Here is a 27,187-nt window from a genome sequence, read left to right as displayed (position 1 = left end):
GTTTCGCGGTTCTACTAAACATTCTTCAGGCCTTTAGAGGAGGAGATACTCTCCTTAAGTTATGGCTGCTGGCACTGAAACAACCTACCCTTAAGTAGAAACAGTAAATTACGAGAATTCAGAAAAAAAAATGTGATTATAATGATATAGTTGCGATTTTTTTAAGTTTGATAACTATCTGTGATGTCCTGTGGTAACTGCGAGATCTGGTTCATACGCTTTCATAAAAAATGCCCCGCTCCTTCATTGTTGCGCTGGTGTACCTAAAGAAATATGCAATTACAATAAAGTTATAAATCCCTCTGGCCCCGATTGTGCAAAAGCATAAGTGGAAATTTATTTAATTTGACCAACCAGTTCTACGAACAGATTCATACATCGGTTCTGTAGAACTGGTTGGGTGCACACTGGATGGGTGACACGACTGGTTTTTGAGTAACAGCGTCCATCAGTGGCGACGACTCTGGAATAAAGATGAGCGAGGTGTACTGAAGTGTTTCCTTAGAGCCGTTACACGAAAGCAAATGACCCCGACCATCATCTTGACGGCAAAGAAGGGCCATCTCTTGCGAGGGAGGGAGAGTTGGAAGACCGTTGACGAGAGTTACTGGCATCTGCACGGGCCTTAGTGCAGGGGGAAGCAAAAATTCCCAAACGTCAAAAGACAATTCACCATAGAAAATTGGAGGGGGGGGTCGATGGAAGTAATCTATTTCGGATTCGGTGGGGCTAACTCCGAACTGTGTTTTGTAAAATTCTTTCTTAAGTTTTCAGATCCATTTGAAATCTATTTTCAATTTTTCCTCCGGATGGCAGCATAGGTTTGTAGGTGTTCACGAGAGAAAGAGAGATTACAAGAATATTATTGTATTCTGTGGTATTCTTACACGATAGATTTGGACACGCGGCGCGAGTAACTTTGTATGTACTTGTATTCTGACCACCCGACTACTGACGTGTCAGTGAAGTATTCAAAAACTCCGAAATCTGTTATAAGTATTTAGCCATCTAAATATTCCTCAAGAGGGTGCATCTTCACCTCCTTTCGGAGGTTTCATTTTGTCCAGGTGAAAAAAGAATTTAGGAAAGCTTGCGCTATAATTAAAACTGGTTGCTCTTATCATAAATTAGCTTTCTTTGCGCTTAAACTATCTATGCATTCATTTATCAATTTGTGCAGATAGATAAATAGATACAGTATTTATTTTATATTTCGAACAGCTTAAAGAGAGAGAGAATTTACCTCAGCCATAAGGAGAGCTACTAACAAAGATATAAGTACCAGCTTCATCTTGACTGCGCGCTCCGTCTAGAATTTGTTTCTCTAAATAAAAGCTGGTTTGAACAGCCATCTGTCAGTGTCTTCTGAGAACCAGCCGGTGACGTTCAGTTGCTCTCCTTTCTTCTTATCATTGCTCATTCTTGGCAGACATCGCTTCTCCTCGTTCCCTCGATACGTGGTCCGATGCAGTATCGTGATCGGCGCACTGGCCAACTGACATACTCCATTATCTTTCCACTGCAGGTGCAAAGAATCCCAGAAATGTTATTTCTCTTCCAGTTGTAGCCGATATTTTATTTATTTCATTTCTTTTTTCTTATTTGCTAAACAATACCTTAAACACGGTTTCCCTTTGTATATGTACTTCTTCTCGAGAAGCAGCCATGCACGGGGTCTGTTGGTTTGTTTGTTTTTTATTAGTAAATGTGTTATCAGAATATCAGACAATAAACGGCAGTAATTTTAGCAAAATTACTGCTGTAATTACTGCCCTTTATTTCAGGCGAGATTACCACATTGAACTTCCTGAACAGCCGAAGAAAGTAAGCTCTCTCTCTCTCTTTCTCTCTCTCTTCCGCCTCCGACTTTTCTTCTCATCTGAGAATCCGCTACGGGATCTCCTCCGAAATCTCCTGTTCCTGTCCGTGAACGGTTCTCTCCACCCCCTCTTTCGGCATTTCAGAGAGGTGCAGTTTTGTTGCGCACAATTTTACGCAGACATTTCCACGACCGAATCTTCTTAATGGGCATCCATAATTCCTTTCGCATATTCGAAGTCAGTTAAATATTCGTCACAATTATTCCAGTTAATTAATCAGCGTTCAAGTGCAATCACGTGAAACAACTTTTTCATCCTCATTCAGTGCAGTCGTCTCCAGGGATAATTCTTGCCTGACAAATCTCTAATTTACTATGACGAGGTTATAAAGTGCAAGAAACAACTCTGAAATTATGCAAAGTGCTTCAAAATTTCATGCAACAAATGTAGGAGTATATTCTACAGCTAATAAAAAGAAACGTTCTTGATAGGCCTTAATCAATCTTGATACGTCTTAATTAATCCTAAATTATCAACCATAAAAACTTTTCATAATCTCTAAAGATGCTAAGCAGATTCCCTGCGTCCAGAATACAGTTTGCTTCAGAATTATTTAACCTCAATTGGTTTGGAGCTTAACCCAATGAGAGCAACTCAACTGGTAGCGACGAAAAAAAAAAGAGAGAGAGAGAAAGAGAAACAACATTGTCATCCAATTAGGCGGCGCCCTAGTGAAAAAAGTCTCCTCCCACACGAACCCGGGCTTAACCTTTTAGAATGCACTTTGACTACATAAAATCCAAGCCTACGCAGCCATGCAGGGCTTAGACAAGAACTAGTGGGTGTAAGGGACCCTACACTAATGATGCAGGACATCCAAGGATGCCTCTTTCCGATCCTACCCTTATGTGACCACGCTTTACTTATCTGTTCCTCGGCCCCACAAGCACAGCACAGCTCAGCAGTACTGTGGGCTACAATGTTGGATCTGGATGGGGTCAACCAGATAACGAGACGACTGTTTACAACCTCTAAGTCGATTCTCCACTCCAAACACCCACAGTTTCAACTATTATTGGATGCAGAAGCTTGGCGGGTCAAGAACATGGACGCACAAGACTTCAGCTCCAGACCACCCAACAATTTAGTTTTTCTCAAAAGCATGTTCCCATCCAACCCAGTCTGTATAATGCACTCTCCGTAGATTCATGCAAATTTTGTAGAGAGCAGCTACATGAAGGTGCACTCAAGAACTCGTACCAGTTCATTGAGAGAGATATAGCGCAGCAACCACTGCTGACGTTGGACAACAGCGAAGTAACTTTAATGGCTGTCTATCATCACAAAGTGGCATCCTCCCCAAATTTCCGCTATGCATGCTGCAGCAGGCCTTGCATCTTCAAAAGAAATGACTGGTACTAGAAAACATATTTTGTCACTCTATAAAGGAACCACCCTACATAAGACATGACGTCTGTTCAGTTCGTATTACGTGAAATGCGCGTAGAATAAACTACGCATTTCGTGTAATCTCCAGATTCAAGGCATTGCGTTTGGGGAACAGAAACCCAAAAGTTGTTTATAGGTTAGGGGAGAATCGAATCGAAGAATGTTCGGGACGAGAAACACTTGGCGATTACGATACAGAAAGGCATGAAGTTTAACAGGCGGCAAAACGGGCCTATGCATTTCAATTTATTATTGTATACCTAACGAGGAGAACATTATTTTTATGTATAAGACGATGGTACAACCACACTTGGAATACTGCGTCTAGGTCTGAGGGTCGCGTCTACAGAAAGATGTGGAGTCTGGTAGAAGGTGCAGAGAAGGCGAGTAGATTGATGACGCATTATCAGGCCGAGAAACGGTCTAAAGGTGTCTGCAGAGCTCAGCAAGTACACATTTTTGTTAGTGATGGGGACTTGTACACTTCAAGAGGCCGTGAAGAGGGGTGTCTAGTAAAATGAATGCGGGTGGAACATTCTGAGAGGTGAGAGAGATAAGAACCAGAGGACACAGCTATAAAATCGTAGGGAAGAAATGTTCTAGTAAGTAAAATGCTGTTTGCGCTTTGAGTTTTCAAATAGCATTCAATGGTGGGAGCAATTCCCCCCCCCCTCCACTATGTATCTGTTGTGGGACGGCACCTGGAACTACAGTTCAAGTCCACCAGTGACCTCTGATGTCACAAAAAAGAGCGTAGCATGTGAGTAAAATGTTTTTTGTGGTGTCTTATGTTGCTGTGTTGATTATTAGCCTTAACGACGTCGAAAGCAGCGAACACCAGGAGGGTCGCCTTCGACGCCCATCCCAAAGGTCTAATGATGGACTTGAATACCGCACCCACTGGAGGAAGTACAATACTCTTGGGTGCCAGCAATCCCGTGATTAAGGCTGCCTAAGGCTTAACCACCAGCAAAAAAGGGAAGGGGTTGCAATTAGGGGGACTAACAATTAAGTTACAACTAAGAACTAATTACAGCAAATTCAAATATTGCAATCAACAGAGTTACTGATTTAAAAAAAAAAAAAAAAAAGAGGCTAAAGTAAATCCATTAGTGAGAGTTTTTCCTGAGAAAAAACGCCTTTTTCACTTAACCTGGAGGGCCTGGAAGTTTGGTTTACTCTTAACGAAGGTTTTTTCTTGACCACGCAGGACGGGTCCAGTGCAGGAAAACTGTTGTCGTCTGAAGGCTTCGTAGCTAGGACAAGTTACAAATGAGCTTGCTGAATGAAGTAGCACTTGGGAAGAATCGTAATGTTCTTCCGCCTTTTGTAGAAGTTCCAGCGAGCTTCCCATCTTACAGTCAAGATTTGCAGGAATCGTGTTTTCTCCTGTTTTGGAGGGCATCTGGAGCAATGGATAGGCCAAATTCCGTGACGCGACATTTTCTGATGTTTCCTGGACGCTGAATCCAGACCCCAGCCTCTTATGTGGCAAAGGCTAGTACAACAGCTTTGTACATCAGTCTGAAGGTTTTGGAACTAAGTCTTTGATTTTCTTTGCTAGATGTGAGATAGACGAAAAGTTTGTTAGCCAACATTTAAACATTTAAACTCCTGTAGTGGCAACGACAGGAATTGAGCGGTTACTCAACTTTATAGTTGGAAGCGTGCAGGAGGAGAGATGCCCCCTTAAAGACCAAAGCGGAAGTTTTGGCTGGTGATGTTTTGTTTGTTGGAGAGGGCCCAGTTTTTGAGTTCATTCAGAACAGCACCACTGACGTTCTCAAACTGAAAACGGGATTTTCGTAATGCCAGATCGTCTGCAAACGCAAAGGAAGTGTAACTATCGAAATTTTGATGATCCTGTGATTGATAACCACGTTCCATAGTAGAGGTCCTAAGGCAGATCCTTGGGGACATCACGACGAACTTGTTGAGTAACAGAATTGTAATTTGAAGCCACAGTGACATACCTGTTAGTGATGTCAGAAAGTTTCCGAGGAAAATGTAGGAATCTGAGTCATTCGAGGACACTCCCACCAAATGGAGTCAAAGACACCTTCGAAGTGACCGAAAACAATCAAGGTATTTATGGGTAGTGAGGTGGATGCGCCGGATAAATTCGACCAGGACGTCTTTAGTACTAAGTCCAGGAGTAAATCCAAATTGATTAAATGCTATTGAACCAGAGTTTTGAAGTAGTGAATTGATTCTGAAGGACAGAAGTTTTTCAAAGACCTTCACTAAGAAGAAAAGTAAGGCAATTGGTTTGTAGGACCGCGAGAGTTGGGTAGTTTCACGTTTTTGAATAATTTTAAGGAGGGCATATTTCAAGAAGATGGGAAAGGAGCCGCCTTGAGATAAGCATTTGTTGTACAGCTTGACGAGAGTCGCTGGGAGACCGATAAGAGCTTAGAGATAGACTCGCCCTCAATAACATCAGGATCTGGACATTTGTTGGGTCGTATTTTGTCTACAGCCATTTTAGTGTCGTCGAGGGAGAATAATTCCGTGGGGTCTTCTGAACGATATTCTATGATCAAGTTTCTGATTTCTGAGTGCTCAGCAGAGTCAAAGGAGAGGGTTATCATCAGAAAATAAGGAGTCTAAAACGGAGTTGATAGTGTCGTGCCAGGAGACTGCTTCAATTTCGTTGAGGGATGACAGTACTAAGAGATAGGCGAGTTCAGCTTGTTCCTGGCAATCTTGTAGATGAGACTGCAAGGATCGCTGTTATATGAGCTAGAGAATAACCTGTAGGAGGTAACCTTGTTCTTGATAATGGACCTTACACACACACACACACACACACATATATATATATATATATATATATATATATATTTTTTTTTTTTTTTTTTTTTTTTTTTTTTTGAGATTTCGGTAGTGGTTTTTTAGTCTAGAGACTTCGTCTGCGGGTCACGTAGCTCTGTGTCGCTGGTAATTCTTTCTTGCACGGTGAACTTCGCGTAGCGCCAGGGTCAGCTCAAGTGTCCACTACGAGTTGATCTTAGGGGGGCGAGATTTTCGTCGGCCGGTAAACCTTGCAGTTTTGATGATATTGACCTGGACAGTAGAGGTGAATTTGTAGCTCCCCACGATAAATAAATAAATTTTATTGTAGCTAAGTAAGGGGGTGGGTTAGTTCTGAAATTAAATTGGATGCAGGTCAACAATTTTGGTGTATAACGGCTGCTGATCAGAGGGGAAGATTCTGTCCACCTTGGTAGGCAATAATTTTCGGAAATCCCGTTGACGAGGGTATCTAAGGGTTGCTGTCGGTGTTTGCTGATGATCTGAATGTAGGGTAAAATAAATAAAATTCTAGAAATCCATTTTGTTTCAAAAGGTTCGATTTAAATACGGAAAAGATTTAATTGTTATGATTCAGTCTGACCTGAAATTTTCCATCCTCTGTGCACAAGTGAATAAGGAGGCACGGGCGTGAAGTCCTGTCTATGAATTATAAGGCCTTTGCTAGTAGGGAAAAGGACGTCGTTGCCCCTCGACCTCATCATCTCCCCGTTACAAGGTGATGGTTAGACCGCATTTGGAATATTGCATTCAGGTCTGCACCTGCGGAGCTTCTAGAGAGGATTCTGAGAAGGGCGATTAGATTGGTGACGAATGCAAATCGATGCACTTAGGAAGAACGGCTTAGGTGTAGCTAGCAAAGTTTGACAACTGGACATCTAAGGGGAGATCAGATTTGAAGGAACAGTAAATTAAACGAGAAAGGTCTATTTGCCTCGTAGGTGAGACAGTAACCAGGGATGCACAAATATGAAATCTCACGGATAACAGAAATATCGATGTCATGAAGTTCATCTAAGGGTATCAAACACTGGAATAAGTTGCCTCCTAACCGGATGGAGGAAGTGAATCCAAGTTCAGAGCGGAATCAGATGGTTTACCTTTGGGTAATGAGAATAGTATGAATATGTCATTTCGCTTTATTATTAATATTATTTATTTTTGTCCGATGCAGAAAAAGTCTCCTTCATTGTGGCTTTACTAATTTTAAGAATAATGCTAGAAGACATCTCGCTTAATTTCCGCAAAACTCATATGCAGATTTTTATTAGACAGGATATGTATGATGGATTTGTCCAGCAAAGTAATCTGAAACTGCTCATAATGTGAAATTGGTACTATGTGCGTTTTTCAGATTCCCCTTATGTGTTTGGGCAAGCAGGAAGCTATTGCAGAGTTAGGGACAGTTGCGTTTCTTTAAGTTTGAATTGATTCTACTATTGACAGATATGCCAGACATTTTTGGGAAAGAATTTGTTTGCAGCCTGAATATGCTTTGCTGTTCAGTTAGTTACAGTATGTGATGTTTCTAGATGAGAGAAGTGTTCAGCATGCTCATGATCTCCATAATAATGGATAATCATGAACACTGCAAATTATTATTAAATATTAATTTGGGAGTGCAGTATTAGCCCGTACTAATTTATGAAGTGGTAATAGCAGATGGCCAGATTTCAGTTGCATGAATTGCTGAATAAACCTTTTCTTTATTTCTTTTATTTAAGATCTGGGGTTGTTACATAGTCGTTGGTGTAGAGAGTAGGTGCTGTTTTGCTGTCCTCCGTCTCACGTGAGATCCTTCTTAGTTTCGGGTCAGAACAGGCAAGGAGGACTTGTTATTTTGGTTTTTAGGAGCATTAGCAACTAAGGCCATATTGCTCCAAGGATATGCGGTGGTAATTCCCTGACCTTTCCGCATCCTCCGTATTTCGTGGGCACGGGCTCGAACCCTGGTCTAATCAAGAAGCGTCTGCTACGCACTGCTGCTCCTGCCCACCTGGCTACAGAGGCGCCTGCAAGGAGGACTTCATGACTGGCATGTGGAAGGGGCTAATAACTGTGGGCTGAATAATGCTGGTCGGTTGTTTGTTTTGGGGGAATGGGAGAAGGGCATTGAAGGGTCTTTGGCTGTAGTGCGCAGTTCATGTGCTAGTTCCTGTTCATCTAATAAATACTGTATTTCAGAATCCGGCAATGGCAATCGGAAACAAAACAACACCGGAATTGCATTGGAGACAAATAATGCCACAGCAGATTGCTGCGGCCTGATTTGTCTGCGATAGGCTCACATCAATATTTTATTTTTTTAGTGAGAAAAAAAGCCTTACGGCTCTCTTCCTTTTTTTTTTTTTTTTTTTTTTTAAATTTTCTTAAGGTTTACTGCAAACGTTTCCGTATTTGACGAACAATAAAATCAACAGGCCTGCCGGATTTGAAGAGCAAAAAGTCAAACTATGAACAAAAAAAAAAAAAAAACTCCCTTGTTCATTTTATTGATTCCATTCCGGACCTTATACATCTCAATCAGGTCCCCTCTCCGACTCAAGGTTTCTAGTTGCCAAGCTTTGCAGCTCCGCATCTTTTAAGTCGTTCTTAAATGGACATCGATTCTGACCAATCTGGTTATTCTTCTTTGAACTTCTTTTAGAAGTTCTGTGGCTTTCTTCACGGCGTAAACGTAATGCTTTAAATGTGATTTCAACATCCATTTATTCTCTTATATAAAAGGACAGTGACATAATTTTTTTCTACTTGCGAAGGGCCTATTTATCATACAGTTCATCACGTGTCTTCCATCTGTTTACACTCCGTGGAAATTTTCATGTCTGGTTGAACCGTAACTTCTAATGGTTTTTCGTCCTGGACAACTTTCAGTAACTCCTGGATTTCTGTTGCCTAGGTGCAAAATCTTGCATTTAGAAGCATTAAACTTCAGTTTCATTTTTCAGACATTTTTGTGCAACCGGATCTAAGTCGCTTTGAAGCAAAATAGTTTGGTCATGGATTCCCTCATCAATGTCATTAATAAAGACGAGAAACAAATTGTTCCAAACTGATACCTGAGTGAATCCGCTTGCTACACTGGTCCATCCTGAGGAATGTATGTTTTATGACTATTGCGCCCCCTATCTTTTATCCGGCTCTTGATCCAGGGAAGGATTTTTCCATTAAGCCGAATTTGTTTCGGTTTATATTTCACGGGAAACCGAATCAAAACCTTTGCAGAAGTCAAGGTACATGCTTTCAAAGTTATTTCTTGTATCCAACTGTTTTATGACTTAATCATATTACTTAACTAGTTTGGTCACGTACTTCTTCCCCCTTCACGGACCCATGCTGTAATTCATTAAGGATAATGATCCTTCATATCCCTGAAATTAAACTCATTGATCTGCCCCTCACACCTTTCGCACCTTCTTTGTGGATTAGTGAGAGCAGCACTATAACAGTCCACGAATATCGTCTCAGAGTCTATTAATGATCTCGTTAATACTCCCCGTGATCTTCCTTGATTTAGTAATGTAGCAGTGCCCTCTTGGGTAGCACATTTAGTGAATTGCCGTTTTCCCCACACCGGGTGGAAAAGACCTGAGTTCGAGTCCCGTCAATAATGAGAGACATTTCTATGGTCCTTTTTCAAAACGTAGCTGAGTTAATCGGTAAAGGTATGATGGTTTTTTCCTCCCAGAAACTGTGGGTTTCATCCCACAAACAGAAAATCGACCACAGAACACCGCATTTTAAAGATTGTACCACAGTATACGGACCAGTATGGCCTTAGTCGCTAATGCTCCAAAAACTCAATAACAATACAATGTAGCAGTTATTATACATAGCGAAACATACACAGATAATTAATTAAGATAAACAGTTGCCTGGTCACCTATATCAAGATTCGAGATATCACACGCCACTGCACTCTACAGTGGCACACAGAAAAAACTGCATCATCTTAAAATATTTAAAAAAGCAGCGTGTGTACACTGTACGCACGAAAGATGTTTCATTTTATGTGAAAACATCTATGGCGGCACTAGAGTAAAACCGTTTAAATTTTTGTACGGGTTTGATCGAAACTTGCTTCCTTACTTATGCCACTTAGAAGTTGATGTTGATCAAAAGCTTGCATAATATTATCGCAATTGTAAAACGCTTTAAATTTTTGAATGGTTTGAGAAGCTGAAGTTGAAGAAATCTTGAGAAGCAGATTTTATTACAGTCTGCATTTTATTTTTGCATAATATAGCTACCCGTTTTCTTGCATAATATTCTGCTTTTATTCTGACATAATATTACTACCTGCTGCTTACTCTACCGAATCAACGTTAGAGTAAATCACTAGACTAAAATCGTTACCAATCGATTTTACTCTAGTGCCGCCATAGATGTTTTCACATGAAAAAGTAACATTTGTAGTGAAACGTATAAGATATTCTTTGATTACAGTCATTTTGTTTGTCGCAAAGCAAGCGTATCGCGTCACATAACGCTTCTATTGCATCAGACATTGATTGCAAGGTATTGCATCAGACAGTAATGGCAACGTATTGCATCAGCCGTCTCTATAAATACGGCGTTGGAAGGGTATGTACGCTCATTAGTATCCTGTTTTGCGGAACGTATGGCTCCATACATTCAGTTGGCACCAAGAAAAAAAAGAGTAGCTGTTGCTTTGTCCCAGGAAGGGCTTTCTACGCGTGTTATCGCTGATAAAATAGGTTGCAGTCACCAATCAACGGTATCCCGGCTGCTAAAATCAAAGCTTGAAACCAGTGATGTGAAGAGAAGACGTGGATCAGGCCGTAAGAGAGTGACTACGCCTTCCCAAGATCGATATTTGAAACTTCACAATGCTGATGCTCCTGATCTAAAATTGGACTTTGAGATAGGCTAACAGATGTAGAGGTTTGTGTCGAAGACAGCACTTAAGTCTGTATGCTGGGTTAACAGAAGCAATTGGTGTACCTTAATGAGACAGTGCCGGTTAAGTGGCTCTGATTTTGATCAATGAATCATAAGAGCTGTCTTCTGAGAGTTAACGGTCAAGTAATAATACGATAGATAATTCGCAAGATAGGCGAGGTTTTGACTTGGCATAACAGAAATTGTAATTTCTGTCTTAAAAGGGACCTCCAGAGCTGTAAATAATGCCCGGAGAAGACTCAACCCTATGGAACTCCAGATCTGATCTATCTGGTTAAGACTTTCATCTTTCAGCGAGATGAATGAGGATCTGAAGCTTGCCACGCAGCTCAACCGACTCATCGCAATTGCAAAGAAAAGCGAAAACTTGATGACCAACGAGGACTTCTGCAACTTAAAGAGAATGGCCAACGACAAGCAAAAGATTCTACTCATACGTGTAATTTGGAGTCTTATCTCCCAATCGCGAGCGAATTCAAATATTCTTGATTAGCCCAGCTGCTTACAGAAACACGTTTATGATTCCCCTCTTGATGGAAGTATACAACCGCTTCAGTAATACAGACGGCTACTGTAACGCCTACATTGCATGCGCTTCAACTGGTACGGCTGAAGCGCATGTAATGATTTTGGATGTGCTCAAAGCTGGTTTATGCCCGCTGTTGCCTCATGGTTCCACGTGGTGTGCTCTTTATGACTCTACCACTTCTATCAAGTAAGGGAGGCTCTGATTCATATACATCCGTATTCTGCTTTGGTCTGTAGCCACCCCCATGTTTTGGTTTTTTATATTAAAATATTAAAACTGTTTTAAAAAATTAATATTCGCGTACTGAAACAATGCGAGACTGTTGAGCTGTGTCACCTCTGCGAAAAACAACAAACTGAAGCGAGGATGACTGATGATTTGCGCATCAAATTTCTTTAAAGACCTTGATTGTAAAATTTTCCTGTGTTCGTAAATAATTCATATATATTCAGGGGAGTATTGGAATTGATATACACTTTCGCATAGGAGGGCTTAATTTTTCTTTAAACGAACAGAAGTCTTCCTTTATTTACATCTTTGTTATCGAATAATTGTAAAATATTTGTAATGATTTTGTTTCCACTGCATACCTCTTTTTGTGGAAATGATTATGCTTGTTAATACTGCTCATAGTGGCTTTGCTTTAGTGGTGCTGGCTGCGCAATCATCTGTTCCGGTTTAGCCGCAACAGTCTTCGTTTACGACTATTAGTGGCTTTGGCGTGCCAGCCGAATAATAAAATTCGTGTGTGGAAGGCAGTTTAGTGAACACACCAAAGAGTATGTTCGGTAATGCACGAGCGATTCCCGAACAGTAACGATTTCAATTTTTCCTCAAACTTCTCTTTTTCTTGAAGGCAACAACGCAGTCAGTGTTGTTGATAGTAAGACGAGGAAATTAATTGAATAGATTCGGTATCTGCCATATTATCTGTTCCCTTATTTTTCCAAATACTTTTCATTATGTAGTTCGTGCAAATGCATGGAGCGTATTTGCTCGAAGTGCGTTCCACTGCAGAAGGCTTCATCGCATTCTTCTCATCTGCAGATTACCGTTATCTTCAGATTCGTTGTATCCTAATTTGCTAACTCGATCGTGGCTGAAACACAACTCGTACACAGCGACGAAACTACCATTCCACCACCGGGATGGCTCGACGTTTGTTCTGGTATCGTTGTGGAAGAGGTGACCAGGGTAGTTTTGTTAAAGCCCCGACATTCCGCCATTTTTAATTTTTGCAACAAATCCTGTCGCCCCACTTCTTACCCGCAGGTGGAACGAGAGTGTTTGTCAGTGGTGGCATTGAAATATAAATGTTTCCCTTCCTACAGATCACTTATTGGGCGTGTAGTATTCAGGGAGAAAGAAAAAATGGACACGAATTATTGCTTATAGGGCGATGATTCTCGTATATACAGTATAATCCTTCTGTATCATCATGCGTGTAATTTTTATCCGCAGAAATAGCAAGTCACATCGTAAGAATCTTAGAAGGCATTTAGATATAATGGAAATCGCCAAGTATGAACAAAAGCATTTTAAAGCCTCCATTTCTATAGGGCTCAGTGGTTAGCAGCACTTGCCATGCGCTGTATTCGCGATCGACCGCTGTCCGTTATACTTTATGCCCTAATCGTGTAGTTATGGGTAGTGAAAAGAGACAAACGCATAAAGGTCATTCAGTTTATTTAATTTGATACACAAATTAAAAAGTAACTTCTCCTGTCGCTACTGCGATGCAGTGTATACACCCAGAATCTTCGAATTATGGCTTCGAACATCTAGGAAGACCCTATAAAGTAGAACAAAGTTTGATGATTAGAAATGTGGAATATAAATAACATCGAAATTTTAAAGTGTTGAAAAAAGTATAAAAAAGAAGCGTATTTTTTGTTGAGATTGCACGTGTCGACGATGCCACCTGGCCACACAAACAATCATTAAAGCCGTTCTTCCAGAAAGGAGGAAGGAGAGACAGCACACCACCGCTGGTTGCAGGGTGACCACCCAGATGAGAACGAGTTGATTTCGCTGTGTACTTGCTGGGATAATGTGATTTTTGACACAGATCTTAGAAATAATGAAAAGGAAGTAATTAGTAAGGAATGGTGTTAATATCGAAGTATTTCTTAAACAAATTACCTTTTGTCTGACGCATTCCAGTCCATCAACGCAGGGACAAGTGGGAGCGTAATGGTCATCCCCGTTCTCCTCTACTTTATGTGCCACATTTTCCACGCACACTTTGTCTGTAAAGAAACAGAAATCAATCCCTCGTACACCTGTCACTTCGGAAATGCGAATAAGCTATTGGAATTTGCATTTTTTTAATTTCTGAAAAGTAATTGAAAGATATTTCTTTATAACTTTCGGAATTGCTTTTATTTATTGAGCTTGAGAAGTAGATGGCGAGTTTTGTTTATGGATTTCTGGAAAGGCATAACATGAATAATGGAAGATTATATAAAAGAAACAGCGGTAGAAACAATCAAAAGGAAGCTCCTATACCCAGAGTTTAAAATAGAGCATTAAGAGAGACGATGCTGTAAATTAAACAGTGACTTAGAGAGTCCTAGTCCTAAATCGCTCCAAAATACTAATACCAGTTAGCCTACAACCGGCTTCGCGATGTTCAAAAGCTTGTTGATCCTCCGTTGTCGAGCTTAGCACACTCTTCACGATGTTCAAGCTTGGCAGTTCTATTCATAATTGAATCGGGTAGTTAAATGATTTGAAAGTCAGGTTTTGGTGCGGTTTGACATTCTCTTTGTGAGAGGAATAGACGGAGTGGTGAGACAGGCAGTTTATTGAGATACTCTTCTCACATTTTGAGTGAACATAAGCATATGGTTCAGCAAACGAAGCGCTTATCACTCGAGATTTGTTTGTGTTGAAAAGTGAAAATAATGAGCGGATTTCTTTGTTGGCTCTCTGCACCTTCTAATTGGACCCAGTGAGTCGGGTTTTTTGGGTTAAGAAGCCATCCCGATGTCTGACTGGCTTCGCCAAGTAAGATACAAACCGCAAAAAGGTTGCCTTGTCTGGCATTCTGCTAAAGTACCAGACAAAGAAAGTGAAGATTGTAAATACGTAATAATAATAATTTATTTATCCTTATTTTATGTTACACTTTTTTGGGAGATAACAGAAAAAAGGGAGGGAGAACACATGAGCCAATGGCTTTTTGGGCGGTTGTTCCCTTAAAAAATGATAAAAATACAATTGAAAAATGTACAGTTAATGTTCAAGAGGAAAGACATAAATAAATTGGAGTTTTTTTGTACATTTCTTTACAGTAAACTTCGAGAAGCATCACTACTTATAATACCGTTGTGAAAATTTTTACAGTTAAATGAAGAGAGAAAAAAAAAATGATGAGATACATGCACAGAAATTTACAAACTACTTGCCAACTGCTTCCTTTAACATTTGTACATTATTTCCATGTTGGTGTTTGTAAATTCCAGGAGTTGAGTGGAAGGTAATTTGAATTAGACATCCCTGGTGAAGTCTTCATTTAAGTAGTTTAGTGAAGTGACATTTTTGATTTTTGCAGGAAGTTTGTTCCAGGTTTTAGCACCTCTCTATTTTATGCTTTTCTGACCTATGGCTTTTCTGAAAAGCGGAATCTTCAGGTTGGCTTCATTTCTTAAATTGTATGATATTTCTTCTTCGTCTGTGGTTATCAAAAAGGATCTGAAGAGAGGGAGAAACTCTGGTGTCTTCAATGCATTGTAAACAAGGATCGCCTCGGCTTTCTGCAATAGCTGGTAGATGCTTAGGAGTCTCACTTCCTTGTATCTCGAACTTAGCTTATCATCTAGCCAGATTCAGAGAAACTTGGTTTCATTCACCCTTTCAAGTTGTTTTTCTTTGCATGTTACTTCTAAATCAATATTTAGTGGTTTGTTTTTCGTTCTAAACACCATATATTTCGATTTTTCTGGATTCAGTATAAGCTGATTCTTTTGAAGCCAATTATGCATCACAGAAACAAGGCAGAGATTTTGAGTTGAAGCTCATTAGGATCTTTATCTGTGATTAGGAAGAAATCTCATCGGCATACGCTACTAGGTGAGAAGATGAGAGAGAAATTCATTGGTGTAAAGAACAAATAGGATAGGTCCAAGAAGTGAGCCTTGAGGTACTCCCCTGGAGAAATGACAGATGTCGGAGTATGATTGATTTGTTCTTACGACAAACCGCCGATCGGTAAGGTAGTCTTCAAGGAGAAGGTTAATCTTCCCTCCCAAGCCAAGGTTATTGAGTTTGTTAAGTAGAATAGTATGGTTTATGCAATCAAAAGCTTTAGATAAGTCAAGAAATAGTGCTATAGCATAGTGACCCTTTTCAAGACTAGCAATGATCCTTGAGCAGAAGTCAATAATTGCAAGATCAGTGGATCTTTTGGAGCGATAAGATAAGCATACTGTTGTTGATGGATGAGCTGATTTTCTTCAAGAAAACCCATGAGTCTGGTATGAAGAATTTTTTCGAATAATTTTGCAAAAACAGTAGAGCTATTGGGCGAAAGTTGTTGATGGAGTTACAACGGTTTCCCTTTGGAACAGGAATGATTATTGCTTTTTTGAATTGAGAAGGGAATTTACCAGATTGAAAGGAGAGATTGAATATATACTTCAGTGGCATAAGAATTGAGCTAAGGACCTTTTTCAGCAGAGACGTTGATATTTCATCAAAGCCAGGGGCTCCCTTTTCTTTCAGTTCATTCCCTGTTTCTAAAATCTCTTGATCGGAGAGAGGAACGAGAAAAAAAAGTTTCTGATTGAGTACTTGGCAGATTCTCTCATTTCATTGTCTCTGAATTCAAGTTCGTCTTGAAAGAGGTTATTCACACTTGAAATAAAGTGGTTACAGAATGCAGTAGCTTTAACTCGTCATCTGAAACGAGTACCTCGTTTTCAACTACATCTGCAACGTGGTTCCGTGATTTCAGTTTCCTTCCTGGTAACAGTTTGTTAGAAACTGTCCATTTTTTCTTGCTTGTTATGATACCTGTAAGTTGAGAACTATAGTATTTTCTTTTCTCTGACCGAATGCAGTCAGTGACTTTGTTTCTGTACTTGTGTATTTAATTTTATCTGCCTCGATTCCTGTTGCTCTAGCAGTTCTTGCAAGGTCCTTTAAAATCAGGAATTTGGAGAAGCACTTCCCTGAAGTGAAGTGCTTCTCCAAATTCCTGATTTTAAAGGTTAACAAACGACGCAGATTTCTTCTCCTCCCTCCAGATGCGACACCCATGCTCTTCAGCTCATATTTTACTACTGGTATATTCTTTCTTTTATTTTATTACATTAAGGTTATTTTGTTTTATTTTTTTTATCAGAAAGAGTCGCTACCTTTAATGTACTTACCTTGTTCTAGTCGACCGTGGCAGAATTTGATTCCAGGGAACATGCTAGTGCAGCATTCACTGTCCTCGCAGTCGGATTGCCTCTTACATTCTTGTATTCCCTACACAGAGAGTAAACACACACAACGTTATTTCTACTAGAAACATTTAGTAAAAATTAAGCCCCCTGCCCCCAAGACCGACTCTTTGCCAAGTGAACTTAGTGAGGCTACTGCACATGCCCCGATTGGAAAAGGTTCTGCTGCGGATAGTAGACGTTTCATTTGGGAAACAGTTTATAAATATAATAAATTGGACAGCGCTTTTTGGAATGTTTCTTACGTGTATAATTTAAGATTTATTCTCGACTCATTTCACTGCTCGACCCGTGCTCGACCCAGACTCAATAATCTGGGTATCCCGTTCTCCAGAATCCTTACATACATTTCCACAAAAAATGCAGTATTAGTAAAAATACTCTTCCGTATAAAATTTTGGATTGTGAGTATTTTGTCTCGCGTAAGCCAAATTAAACAATTTCTTTAATCAGGAGGGCTTCCCGTGACTTTTGGTAGAATAATGTACGCTTAGTTGATATAGTTGCGCATATTTAGGCAACACTTGGCTGGGTACTTCATTTCCCATCGTTAAAAGCCCATTTAGCCCGCACAACTGCCCGAAAATAACTGCTTGATTACGCATTGCGGAACGAACAACTGTTATTTTCGCGATGCATTAGAGCAGTGGTCTCCTAAGCTGCCACCAGCTGGCAACTAGGAGAACAGGGTACTTGCTGGCAGCCCTCGTGAGGCTTTTCAAAGAGTTGAAAGTACAGCAGACTCGATTGTCCGGTTTGCGTCTTAACTGTCCCGCTGAAGTCGTAAAACAAAAGGAATACTTAAATTCGTTAAGGTTTGCTTATTTACATTTTGTAATGTTTCTGTAGACAAGAAAGACCTCCGCATTCTCACTTTCGCTTCCTGAACTCGTATTTCAGGTAATCCTTCAGTTTTACTTTTACTACTGCGTGGTTGATGCTAACCTTCTCCGACTTTCTTTTTATTTCGTTTTTATTATTATTTTTGTTCTTTTAATTTGCGTCCGTGTGTGTCCGTGTTAAATCGGAAATTGGTCAAGTTTAATGAGTCAAAGGTTATCGGGAGCAACCACGAGACGCCGCTCTCGCCGAGATGATGATGATTCTTCGAAATTTACTTAGTACCAATCGCATGGACATCTGTTGTGTCTTAAGTAAGGGGGCTCCCCATGAACGTTAGTTAAACTCCGCCGTGGCACACTCTGATGAAACAGAACTGTAAAAAAAAATGGCCAGAAAGTAGTGTAGTGTGCGTGTTTCTTTTGGCCATTTTTTTTTTTTTTAACCTCTTGCAAAGTCGTAACTTTTTCATGACTTAATGCACAACATTGACATTAAGCCTTCATATTCAACTCGATATTATCAAGTAACATCCTTATGATTATATCAACTGTTAACTCTTCGGCCATCTTGGCAGGGTCCAGCCCTTTTGCAACTGAGAAGCCGGAATCACCAGAAAGCTGAGTTTCAGTACCCGTCCACGCGATGAGAGGACGGCTACAACTGTAGACGTACTGACCTACGAAGTGGGTAGGACAATAAAAACAAAATCCTGCATCCACACTGATTGCCACTCTTCAGGCATGTGGGGTTAGATGGTTGTTTGAGGTACAATTTTCTAGAAATTCTCCAAAATTCTATTAATAATCGAATTGTGTTAATTAAATAAAGTTGAAGTTACCGAAGGGGTTACAGTTGCTTCGTTTTAACTTTGAGTTACGGAATAATTCTTTGAGTAATTTGATAATATTCGACATTTTACTCAGTCTTAATTACTATTCAGTATACAATATCCAATTTAAAATAATTACAGTATTCTACAGAGACTACTAGTACATCTCAATTAATTCACTCATATAGTTCAGTTGGAAATTAGAGATTCCTCTATTAAGTTGGAAAAGCTTACCTATTTATGCGATCCTGGAGTATAACTGGAAAACACTTGGGGTGATCTGAGAGAGGGTTCATACATAGGTAAGGTTAATTTTGCTGTAGCCAAGAGGAGGTTTTCTGTGAGTCGGTTTTTGGCCAGCGGGATATATATTACGGATGATTTACCTCCCGGTGTGCTGGTGTCGAAATTAAGGTAAAAAAGATAATGGTAAACTGCAACCATTATCAATCCACTGCAGGATGGAAGCCTCCTCAACGATTCACCTTGAGGGAAATGGACCATAGTCTGCCACGCTGGTCCAGTGCGTGTTGGCACTTCGACTAAAACACAATTCATCAGGAGAACAGAACTGTTCTCCATTTGTCAGGGTTCCAGTCAAATGTTCATGGAACCAGTTTTGACGAGCTCTGCGTTGGTTTGGGATTAATGGAATATAAACCGCTGGCTTCCTCCTACCTTCCTTATCACAACCATGTTGGAAATGTTTTCACCTGTAGCCGCATCAACCTCAAGTGACAGTTAATAACAGGACATCGTATGGTTCCGGCTTGCTGTTAGAGCCAGATAAGTCTATTCTGGTTTACGTAGCCCTCGGCCAGCTCTTCTTGTAATGGTTGCGGTCTCCCGAAACTGCTTCCATAGAAAACCGAGAGACACTGCGTGACACATTAAGCCAGTGTGCCACCTTCCCCTGTGACTGCTCGGCTTCAATTCGTCCAACGGTTCACAATCTCAAAGAATCCTCTAAACGACGATGTCTCCTGAGCACTGGAAGAGTGACTATCCAACTTAGCAAGCCAAAAAACGGGAATGAAGTGATATTGTCGCAACTCGTGTTTTTATAGGCATGAATAATTTGCATAATGTGCGGCTCTGTAAGGTGATGGATTTCTATTGGATAAACGGAATTTGCATGCCAGGACGGCATTATGTCAAATATTCACCTTTGGCGACACTGTTCACAATAAAATATTCATGAAAAAACATTGTTCTCTTAACGTTTTCGAACAGTGCAGTATATGGCACCTCTGAGGTTCGATGTTTGATTTTGATCCTTGGATGGCTTCTGTTCCAGGGATTAGATTCCTGCATAGAACGTATTTATGTATGTTGTAGGTTTTTACTGCTTTTGTTATAATGCTCTTGTTTCCTGGATTGTATGGTATAATGAGCAGGTTCTTTGGCTTTCCTTCCTTTCTTCTACAGGGATTTTTACCTATTGTTGAGAGGTCTGTTGATGATTTGGTCTACTAATGTTGGAAGAAACTGGTTCTTCAGCTGTATAGTTCATTCAGTTCTATAACCTTTTTTGGCTGCGATTTCCTGTTAAAGTACAGTAATTCTGTTGGCTACAAATTCTTAGGGCTCTCTTAACGCAGATACTGATGACTTTGGTCATCGCATCACTTCTGTACGAAAGTAGCCTTCATCAATAGCCTGGCAGCAATAGGCCCCCCCCTCCCAACAAGGAACTCCAGAAAACCGCAATTATTTTCAACACCTGTAAGATAGTCACAGTCGAAGTGCTTGTTGGCACTTCGATTGTATTGCAGTCAGGGGCTTGAACTCCGGTCTACTCAAAGAGCGTGTTATATAACAGATAGGCGCTATGGAAGGTGACTCCATGTTTATTGATAAGTTTCTTAAGTAGGTTTCCTTAAATGTTCTTCTCGAGTATGATGAATCTGTCAAAAGTACTAACGTGTTTTGAAAGTCCCAAGTGCCTCTGCAGGGAAGGGCACTGGAGATTAACAGCCAAACATAACCAGCCTGTGTACTTGATCCCAGGACACGTCACGGAGTGGGAACCCACAATCCTCCAGCAGGGAGAAATAATAAATGGAATGGATCATACAAACTCAGCAGGCATTGATTGAGGAGGGAGGGGAAAATTAATATTTATAATGTAGAAGGCGACAATTAAAAAAATAATAATAAAATAAAAAATTCTTGGTACCCAAACATAAATTGCTTTTATTTCCAAAGTCTTTTTAGGTCATTTTACAGGGTGCGATGTTTGGGTTTATTTTAAAAGAAGTGTAGGGAGGAATGCTTTTTCGAGAGTTTCGCGAGGAGCTGGGGAAAGTTAGTTTCGTTACTGGCTACTGACACGTTATATTGCACCCGGTTAACTGCAAGTTACAGAAACTGGGTGCTTCAAAAACAACTTCAAGTTTCTGATACCCATTAATGTTTATCCGACCGTCTCAGGGAAGTTCCTTTATTTTACTTTCTTTTCTATTTTATTTTTCTTTCACTGTTCCCTATCTCTCTGCAAGTAATCATTCAACTCCTAGTAGATGTATTTTCATTAACTTTTATATTTGGCTCATTACTTCATTACTTGAGGGAGTACCTCAAGGCTCACTTCTCGGACTCATCCTATTTGTTCTTTACATCGATGAATTTCTCTCTCTTCTTCAATCTTCCCACCTAGTAGCGTATGCCGATGATATGGTCATCCTGATTGAAGATCTATGCAACGCAGAGAGCTTTGCTCTCTGTTGGCTTCAAAAGAATCAGCGTATACTGAATCCAGAAAAATCAAAACATATGGTGTTTAGAACAAAAAATAAACCACTAAATACAGATTTCGACATAACATACAAATAAAAACAACTCGAAAGGGTGAATGAAACCAAGTTTCTCGGAATCTGGCTAGATGATAAGCTAAGTTTGGCAAAACAAATGATAACCCTACGAAAGAAAACTTCATAACTAGCAGGAATACTCGCCAGGGCCTCTGCCTGGGTGTCTCTTTCCCTTCTTAGACTAGTATTCCTTTCCTTAATACAGTCTCACGTCACCTATGGAATCATCTCATGGGGTGCTACCCGTCAAGAAAACTTACGAGAGTCAATTCCATTCTCAGTCGATGTGTTTGTTCAATATTAGGTCTTCCCTGGAATGCATCGGTGACTTCGAGATATAAGGAAGCGAGACTCTTAAGCATCTACCAACTGTTACAAAAAGCTGAGGCGGTCATTGTCTACAATGCTTTGAAAACACCAAACTTTCCTCCACTCTTCGGGTCCTTTTTTATAACAATAGAAGAAGAAGGAATAATTTAAGAAATGAAACGAACTGAAAGTTCCGCTTTTCAGAAAAGCCAGAGGTCAGAAAAATATAAAATACGGAGGCGCTAAAATCTGGAAAAATCTTCCTATAAAAATCAAAAGTGTCACTTCACTTAACCGATTCAAGAAACTGCTAATTGAACGCATCACCAGGGATGTCTAATTCAAATTACCTTCCACTCAACTCTTGAATTTTACAACCACAGAGGAAAGAAATCATTACTAATATGGAAATAATGTACAAATGTTAAAGGAAGCGGTTGGCAAATAGTTTGCTAATTTCTGTGCAGACATCTCCGCATTTTTTCTTTCCTCTCATTATTTAATTGTAAAAATGTTCACAAATGCAATTGAGATGGTTCACGAAGTGTTCCTTAAAGAAACATACAAAAAAACCCTCCAATTTACTTCTGTCTTTTCTGTTGAACATTACCTGTACAATTTCAGAACTATATCTTTAATGTTATTTACATTTTCTAAGGGAACACCCCTTAAAAAGCTATTGGCTGATGTGTTCTCCCTCGCTTTTTGCTGTTATCGCCCAAAAAAAAGTAACAAAAAAAATAGGGATAAATAAATTATTATTATTACTTGTGGACGGACGGATGGACATGGTGAAGACAATTTGGTGCTTTACTCTTATATGTTATGATATAGAGTTTTAGGCTCAATTGCGCACTTAAATATTATGACTGTAAACTGCATGTGTTCTGTGATCGATTTTCTGTTTGCTGGACTAAAAATCTGTTTCCGGGAGAAAAATCCACGCTACCCTCGCTTGAAACTCCACTTTGTGAAAAAGGCCCCATAAAAATTCCGAGGAATTTTTATTGGCCTTTTTCGAATTCCGTTGACGGGATTCGAATTCAGATCTTTTTCAGGGGTGTGGGATGAGGACGGCGATTCTACCAACTGTGTTCCCCACGAGGACTTGCGCAAATATCCGAAAAACGATGGTTAATGCGCTCTGTTAAGAATATGAACTGTACAGCAATCACTAGATTAACCATTTTCAGCACCGTATTTACTCGTTTGCGTTATCAGTCATGCGTCGGATTTCATCGAACTTCCCAATTTGTTGTAACCACCAACAAAGTGTCGCATATGGCAAAATGTCACGCTCCAAATTATGTTGTACACCGAACTGTCATACACCGAATGGCCTGGACCATATTCAGTACGGTTCTTCTCGAACAAGGAGGCTTAAGGACATTTTTCTGTCTTTGGTCCGAGAGCTGCAGCGACACTGACCATTCGTACGATGAAGTTTAATTAAAGTGTTTTGCGCTTAATTTAAAAGGAACCCAGAGTAATTCCTTTACAAACGAAAAAGCCAATTTGTTTTTTCAACTATCGTTTATCTTAAAATGCGAAAGAACATAAATATCAATCGAAAGTAAAAGTAGTAGAAATTTCTCAGAATTACCTGAACGGCTGCAACAGCCACAACGAGCAGAAGGAGGACACACTTCATGTTTGCCTGTGGTTGAACACGTGAATCGCAATGCCCCTCGTAACTATTTAAATATTCCCTCGACCAGAGGGGGGGGGGGGGATTAGAGTTACGGCAACTTCCTCCAATAGAGAATGCAAAAAACGTACGCTGATAAATAATGCATTTGAAATATTGTAATCGCTTGAAACGCCAGGTGTCTTTGAACACTACGAGAGCTACCAGTTGGTTATCGCAAACAAACAGAAATGCTGCACACGGAATATGATTACGGGTCTTCTGGGCTTTTTGTATCATCACACACACACACACACACACACGTACTTAAGAAATTTTGGATTGGAAACAACAGATCGTTATAAAAGTAAAGTTATTTTTGCATTTTATAAATTTTACTGATATATTTTTATTTAAATGATACGGATTAAATGTTTTTCTGCATATGTAGTGTGCACACTGCATCAATCACGAAGACCACTATGGGACGGGATGGATAAACACTTTCCACATAATCCATCTTTATTTATTTATACCAGTTTACAGATTCACTTGAATAAATAGAGAGAGGGTGTTCCGAAATATTAATGACAAAGTGGTTTATAGAATTCGTTATTGGTTGCTGAATAATTTTTTTTATTTAATATTCAATAGTTTATTTAACAGGAATCATTCTCTTTTAGACTTCTCATACTATGTAAATTGGAACTTAACAGTAGTGATGTATTTGCGTTATTCTCGCTCTTTGGGAGGCGAGATAAAGAATGTGGAATACATTCGTGCAACTAAATTCTTTTTGACAATTCTCTTAGAAGGAGGAGCTCATTAAATTATTAGTGAAAAGTTTGTTTTCATGGAAAGGTATTAAGATCGAGGATTAACTTTCAGATAGCTTACCCATGATTCCGTTAATCCCATTGTACCAGTGCTCCACTTTGAAAAGCTATTTTGATAATTTTCATCGGTAGAGGGCGAAATCTTGCGAAGTATAGATCAGAATTGGTGGCGTACAGCTTTTCGATGTATTAAATTACAAGGGTGGACATGCGTACCCGTGGCCGTTCCTTCTTTATGGTGCCAGTTCCTGCTTTTACACCAAAACTAAGTTACATGCCAGATATGTTTTTGTCTCGGTGTTTTTAAATAAATGGAAGAGAAAAAGTAGTTCATGGTCAAAGTGATGACTGAAAGTTTTGGGTAGAAGTTAGTTAGTTGATCCAAATTTCTGGAATTAAATACTAAACAAAGTACCCCTGCGCGGAAACTGACAAACCAATAAATTCTCATTAAAATGAGAGATTCAGAAGATAAAATAAAATGCTAACTGTGTATGGAAGAAATGAAGTTTCAGCAACCGAGATCTTTATATGCGTCGTGAAGTTTCTGAACACCATTTTTGTATGCGGATGACGGTAAGTTATCCAAAAAGTTTCCACAGAGCCATTTGAAAGCCGGAGTACTTTTCACAGCTTTCAGCCTACAGGTGCTCTCTTTGTAAGACTGGTTTGAGGCCCCACAAAGATTTTCTCTTTAACTTTTGTGACACTGATCTTTAGAAATTTCTCACTTGAGTAATGAAATCCTCTCAAATTATCTTACTCATCGGTTTCACAAAACTCTTCATTAGGCATGGTTTGAGGTAATGGTCTGCAGTAGAATGGCTGTCCTACTAGGCTCAGGAAACAACAGTATGTTGTGTATATTCTTCTTATATGCTCATTAACAAAACAGTGATTTTGAGGTCACCGCAGATATATTCCATATACTAATTATTTGATTGCTGTTAAAATAACAAATAATATCTACATGTTATGGTATGTTTCCTTCAGATTGGGTGGGGGAGGGCGACTGTTATATTAGGGCCACCCAAGAACCAACTCTTCTGCCCATGCGTGATATGATCATAGATTGCATGTGTTCTGTGGGCGATTTGCCTGTTTTTGACAGAAAACTCGAGTTTCAGAGAGGAAAAACTTCCATCTGCGCCTGAGACGGATTAACTGAACCATGGAGTGAAAAAAAAAAAAAAAAAAAAAAGTTCCTTCACCATTGACGGGATTCGAGCTGGCCTTTTCTATTCGGTTTGGGCAGGACTGTGATTATAATCACTGTGCTACCGCTCGGACCTTTCAGATGATCAGTTAGGGAAGTGGAGTTGGCTTAAGCAAGTGGTGTGACGAAAGGGGTGCATACCTACATGTGCTTTGAGTGTCTGAGGTTCAAACTGTGACTGCTAAATCCCGTGCTGTTTCTTGTATTCTGGTCTGTCTTGTGAACTCCTCTGACCACGTGGTCGTCCCGGCGTATAAACACAAAATTTATTATTGTTATTATAATTTTAAGTTTTCGCTATATAAGACAGCAGCTTTCAAACTTCGCCGCGAGGAGTCGATGAAAAGGCGCCATTGAGATGCAATGTTACAATTGCCTAAAAACCCCCATTGAAAAAATCATATCAATTGTTTCTGGCAGCAAATAAATTCCAAGAAAGCTACACTGCTTTGAAATGGTGTAAACATAGCAGAAAGGCTTTGAATGCTTGAAAAACTTAAGAAAATTAAAAAGGTGTCTGGAGAAAGTGGCTTAATTATTTGTAATTGGCATTTGAAAAAGCGAGCGATTAATAGCAGCAAAGCGATGACCGCCAGTTCACATTTATTTCAAATGTATTTGAAATTTTGGGGATAAATTGAAACAAGACGATGCAGATGAAATCACTTCAAGAAAGAAATTTTTTGCATTAGTGGAAAAATAAATAGAATAGAATATTTTCCCCCTTTCCACAAGGTATCCGTCCAATTTGGGTTTCATAAACTTTCGATTAAAGGCGCTTTTCTAGGTAAAAAGAATTCTTACACGCGTTTCCACCAGATACGTTCAACCTTTAGATGCACTTTTTTACGGTACACAATTATAAATTAGAAGAATAAAAGATGAGATTCAAAAGAATTCCTGAAAAGGAATCAACTCTGCGTGTCAAATTTTCGTCACAAAAATTCATTCTTTATCATACGTTTGTGCTAATTCATTCCAAAAAGATATATGCTAATTGTGTAGCACCAAAGTAACTTAAGCCAGGGGGCGTATGTGTATTGTGTCTGTAAGTTGCGTGCATTCTGTGGTCGAATTGCCTATTTTTTGGACGAAAAACGCGAGTTTCCGGTTGAAAATATATGCTTCGCAAAAAAGTGGGTTAAATAATATCGATGAAGACCACTGATTTCAATAATACTATTCAACAGACTTTCAAAATGTGGATTCTGCGGCTAAAGATGCATAAAAATTCCACACGTGTGAAATCTTGTGGGTGAATTCTTTCGAGCATTCTCTTCGCAACATTACTGTTACCACTCTCTTACGAAAGAAACGACATACTATGCAACGCACATGACGTCAAACTGATGGACCATAAAAGATCCATAAATGGGCGCGACAACTCCCAACATGTCGCAAGTGTAACCTTCTTAGCCATATACCGCCTGCGTACCTAACTAGCTAAATCAACTGTGGTAATATACTGATTGAAGAACAATTCCACGCAGATCGCTTCCACAATGTACGGAATCCAAATTCCCATCCCAAACAAACACTGGTTTGAGTGTAACCTTTGATTGAAATCTCCTCCGTTTTACAGCAACATGGAAGGGTTGCGCCTCAAGCTATATTGACTAAGGTGGCAGATGAAAAACAGCTCTTTAACGTCACTCTGTGGCGTAGGGATCTGGGGATCGCTACACCCACGTACTTAAGGCGCCAGAACGTTGAAGAGGCCCTCTTGGGT

General features: G+C 39.7%; 2 protein-coding genes across 2 annotated transcripts in view; one reads left to right on the top strand and one right to left on the bottom strand.

The window, feature by feature from the left end:
• LOC150078586 (voltage-dependent calcium channel subunit alpha-2/delta-3-like) overlaps window positions 1–27,187 on the top strand; it is a 713,185-nt gene that overhangs the window by 262,346 nt on the left and 423,652 nt on the right. The gene's annotated exons all lie outside the window — the stretch shown is intronic.
• LOC150078587 (toxin CSTX-20-like) lies at window positions 13,205–23,480 on the bottom strand. The gene is made up of 4 exons (XM_090385306.1): window positions 23,383–23,480; window positions 16,911–17,010; window positions 13,678–13,784; window positions 13,205–13,327 (listed from the first exon to the last, which is right to left on the bottom strand). The coding sequence occupies exons 1-4, from the start codon at window positions 23,428–23,430 to the stop codon at window positions 13,301–13,303; spliced, it is 282 nt and encodes a 93-aa protein (XP_090241432.1). The 5' UTR covers window positions 23,431–23,480; the 3' UTR covers window positions 13,205–13,300.

The sequence above is a fragment of the Mastigoproctus giganteus genome, chromosome 11, assembly GCF_048544385.1.
Source record: "Mastigoproctus giganteus isolate SK-2022 chromosome 11, ASM4854438v1, whole genome shotgun sequence".
Lineage (NCBI taxonomy): Eukaryota > Metazoa > Arthropoda > Arachnida > Uropygi > Thelyphonidae > Mastigoproctus > Mastigoproctus giganteus.
Note: the sequence above shows the minus strand (reverse complement) of the source record. Positions and strands in the feature narration are given on the sequence as shown.

What these genes read in the sequence shown, in the direction of transcription:
- LOC150078587 (XM_090385306.1), bottom strand. Translation starts at nt 23,430, where the DNA reads ATGAAGTGTGTCCTCCTTCTGCTCGTTGTGGCTGTTGCAGCCGTTCAG. An exon ending in TGGCTGTTGCAGCCGTTCAG is followed by an intron (nt 17,011 to 23,382) that starts GTAATTCTGAGA and finishes CTCTCTGTGTAG; the next exon opens with GGAATACAAGAATGTAAGAG. An exon ending in CCACGGTCGACTAGAACAAG is followed by an intron (nt 13,785 to 16,910) that starts GTAAGTACATTA and finishes GTTTCTTTACAG; the next exon opens with ACAAAGTGTGCGTGGAAAAT.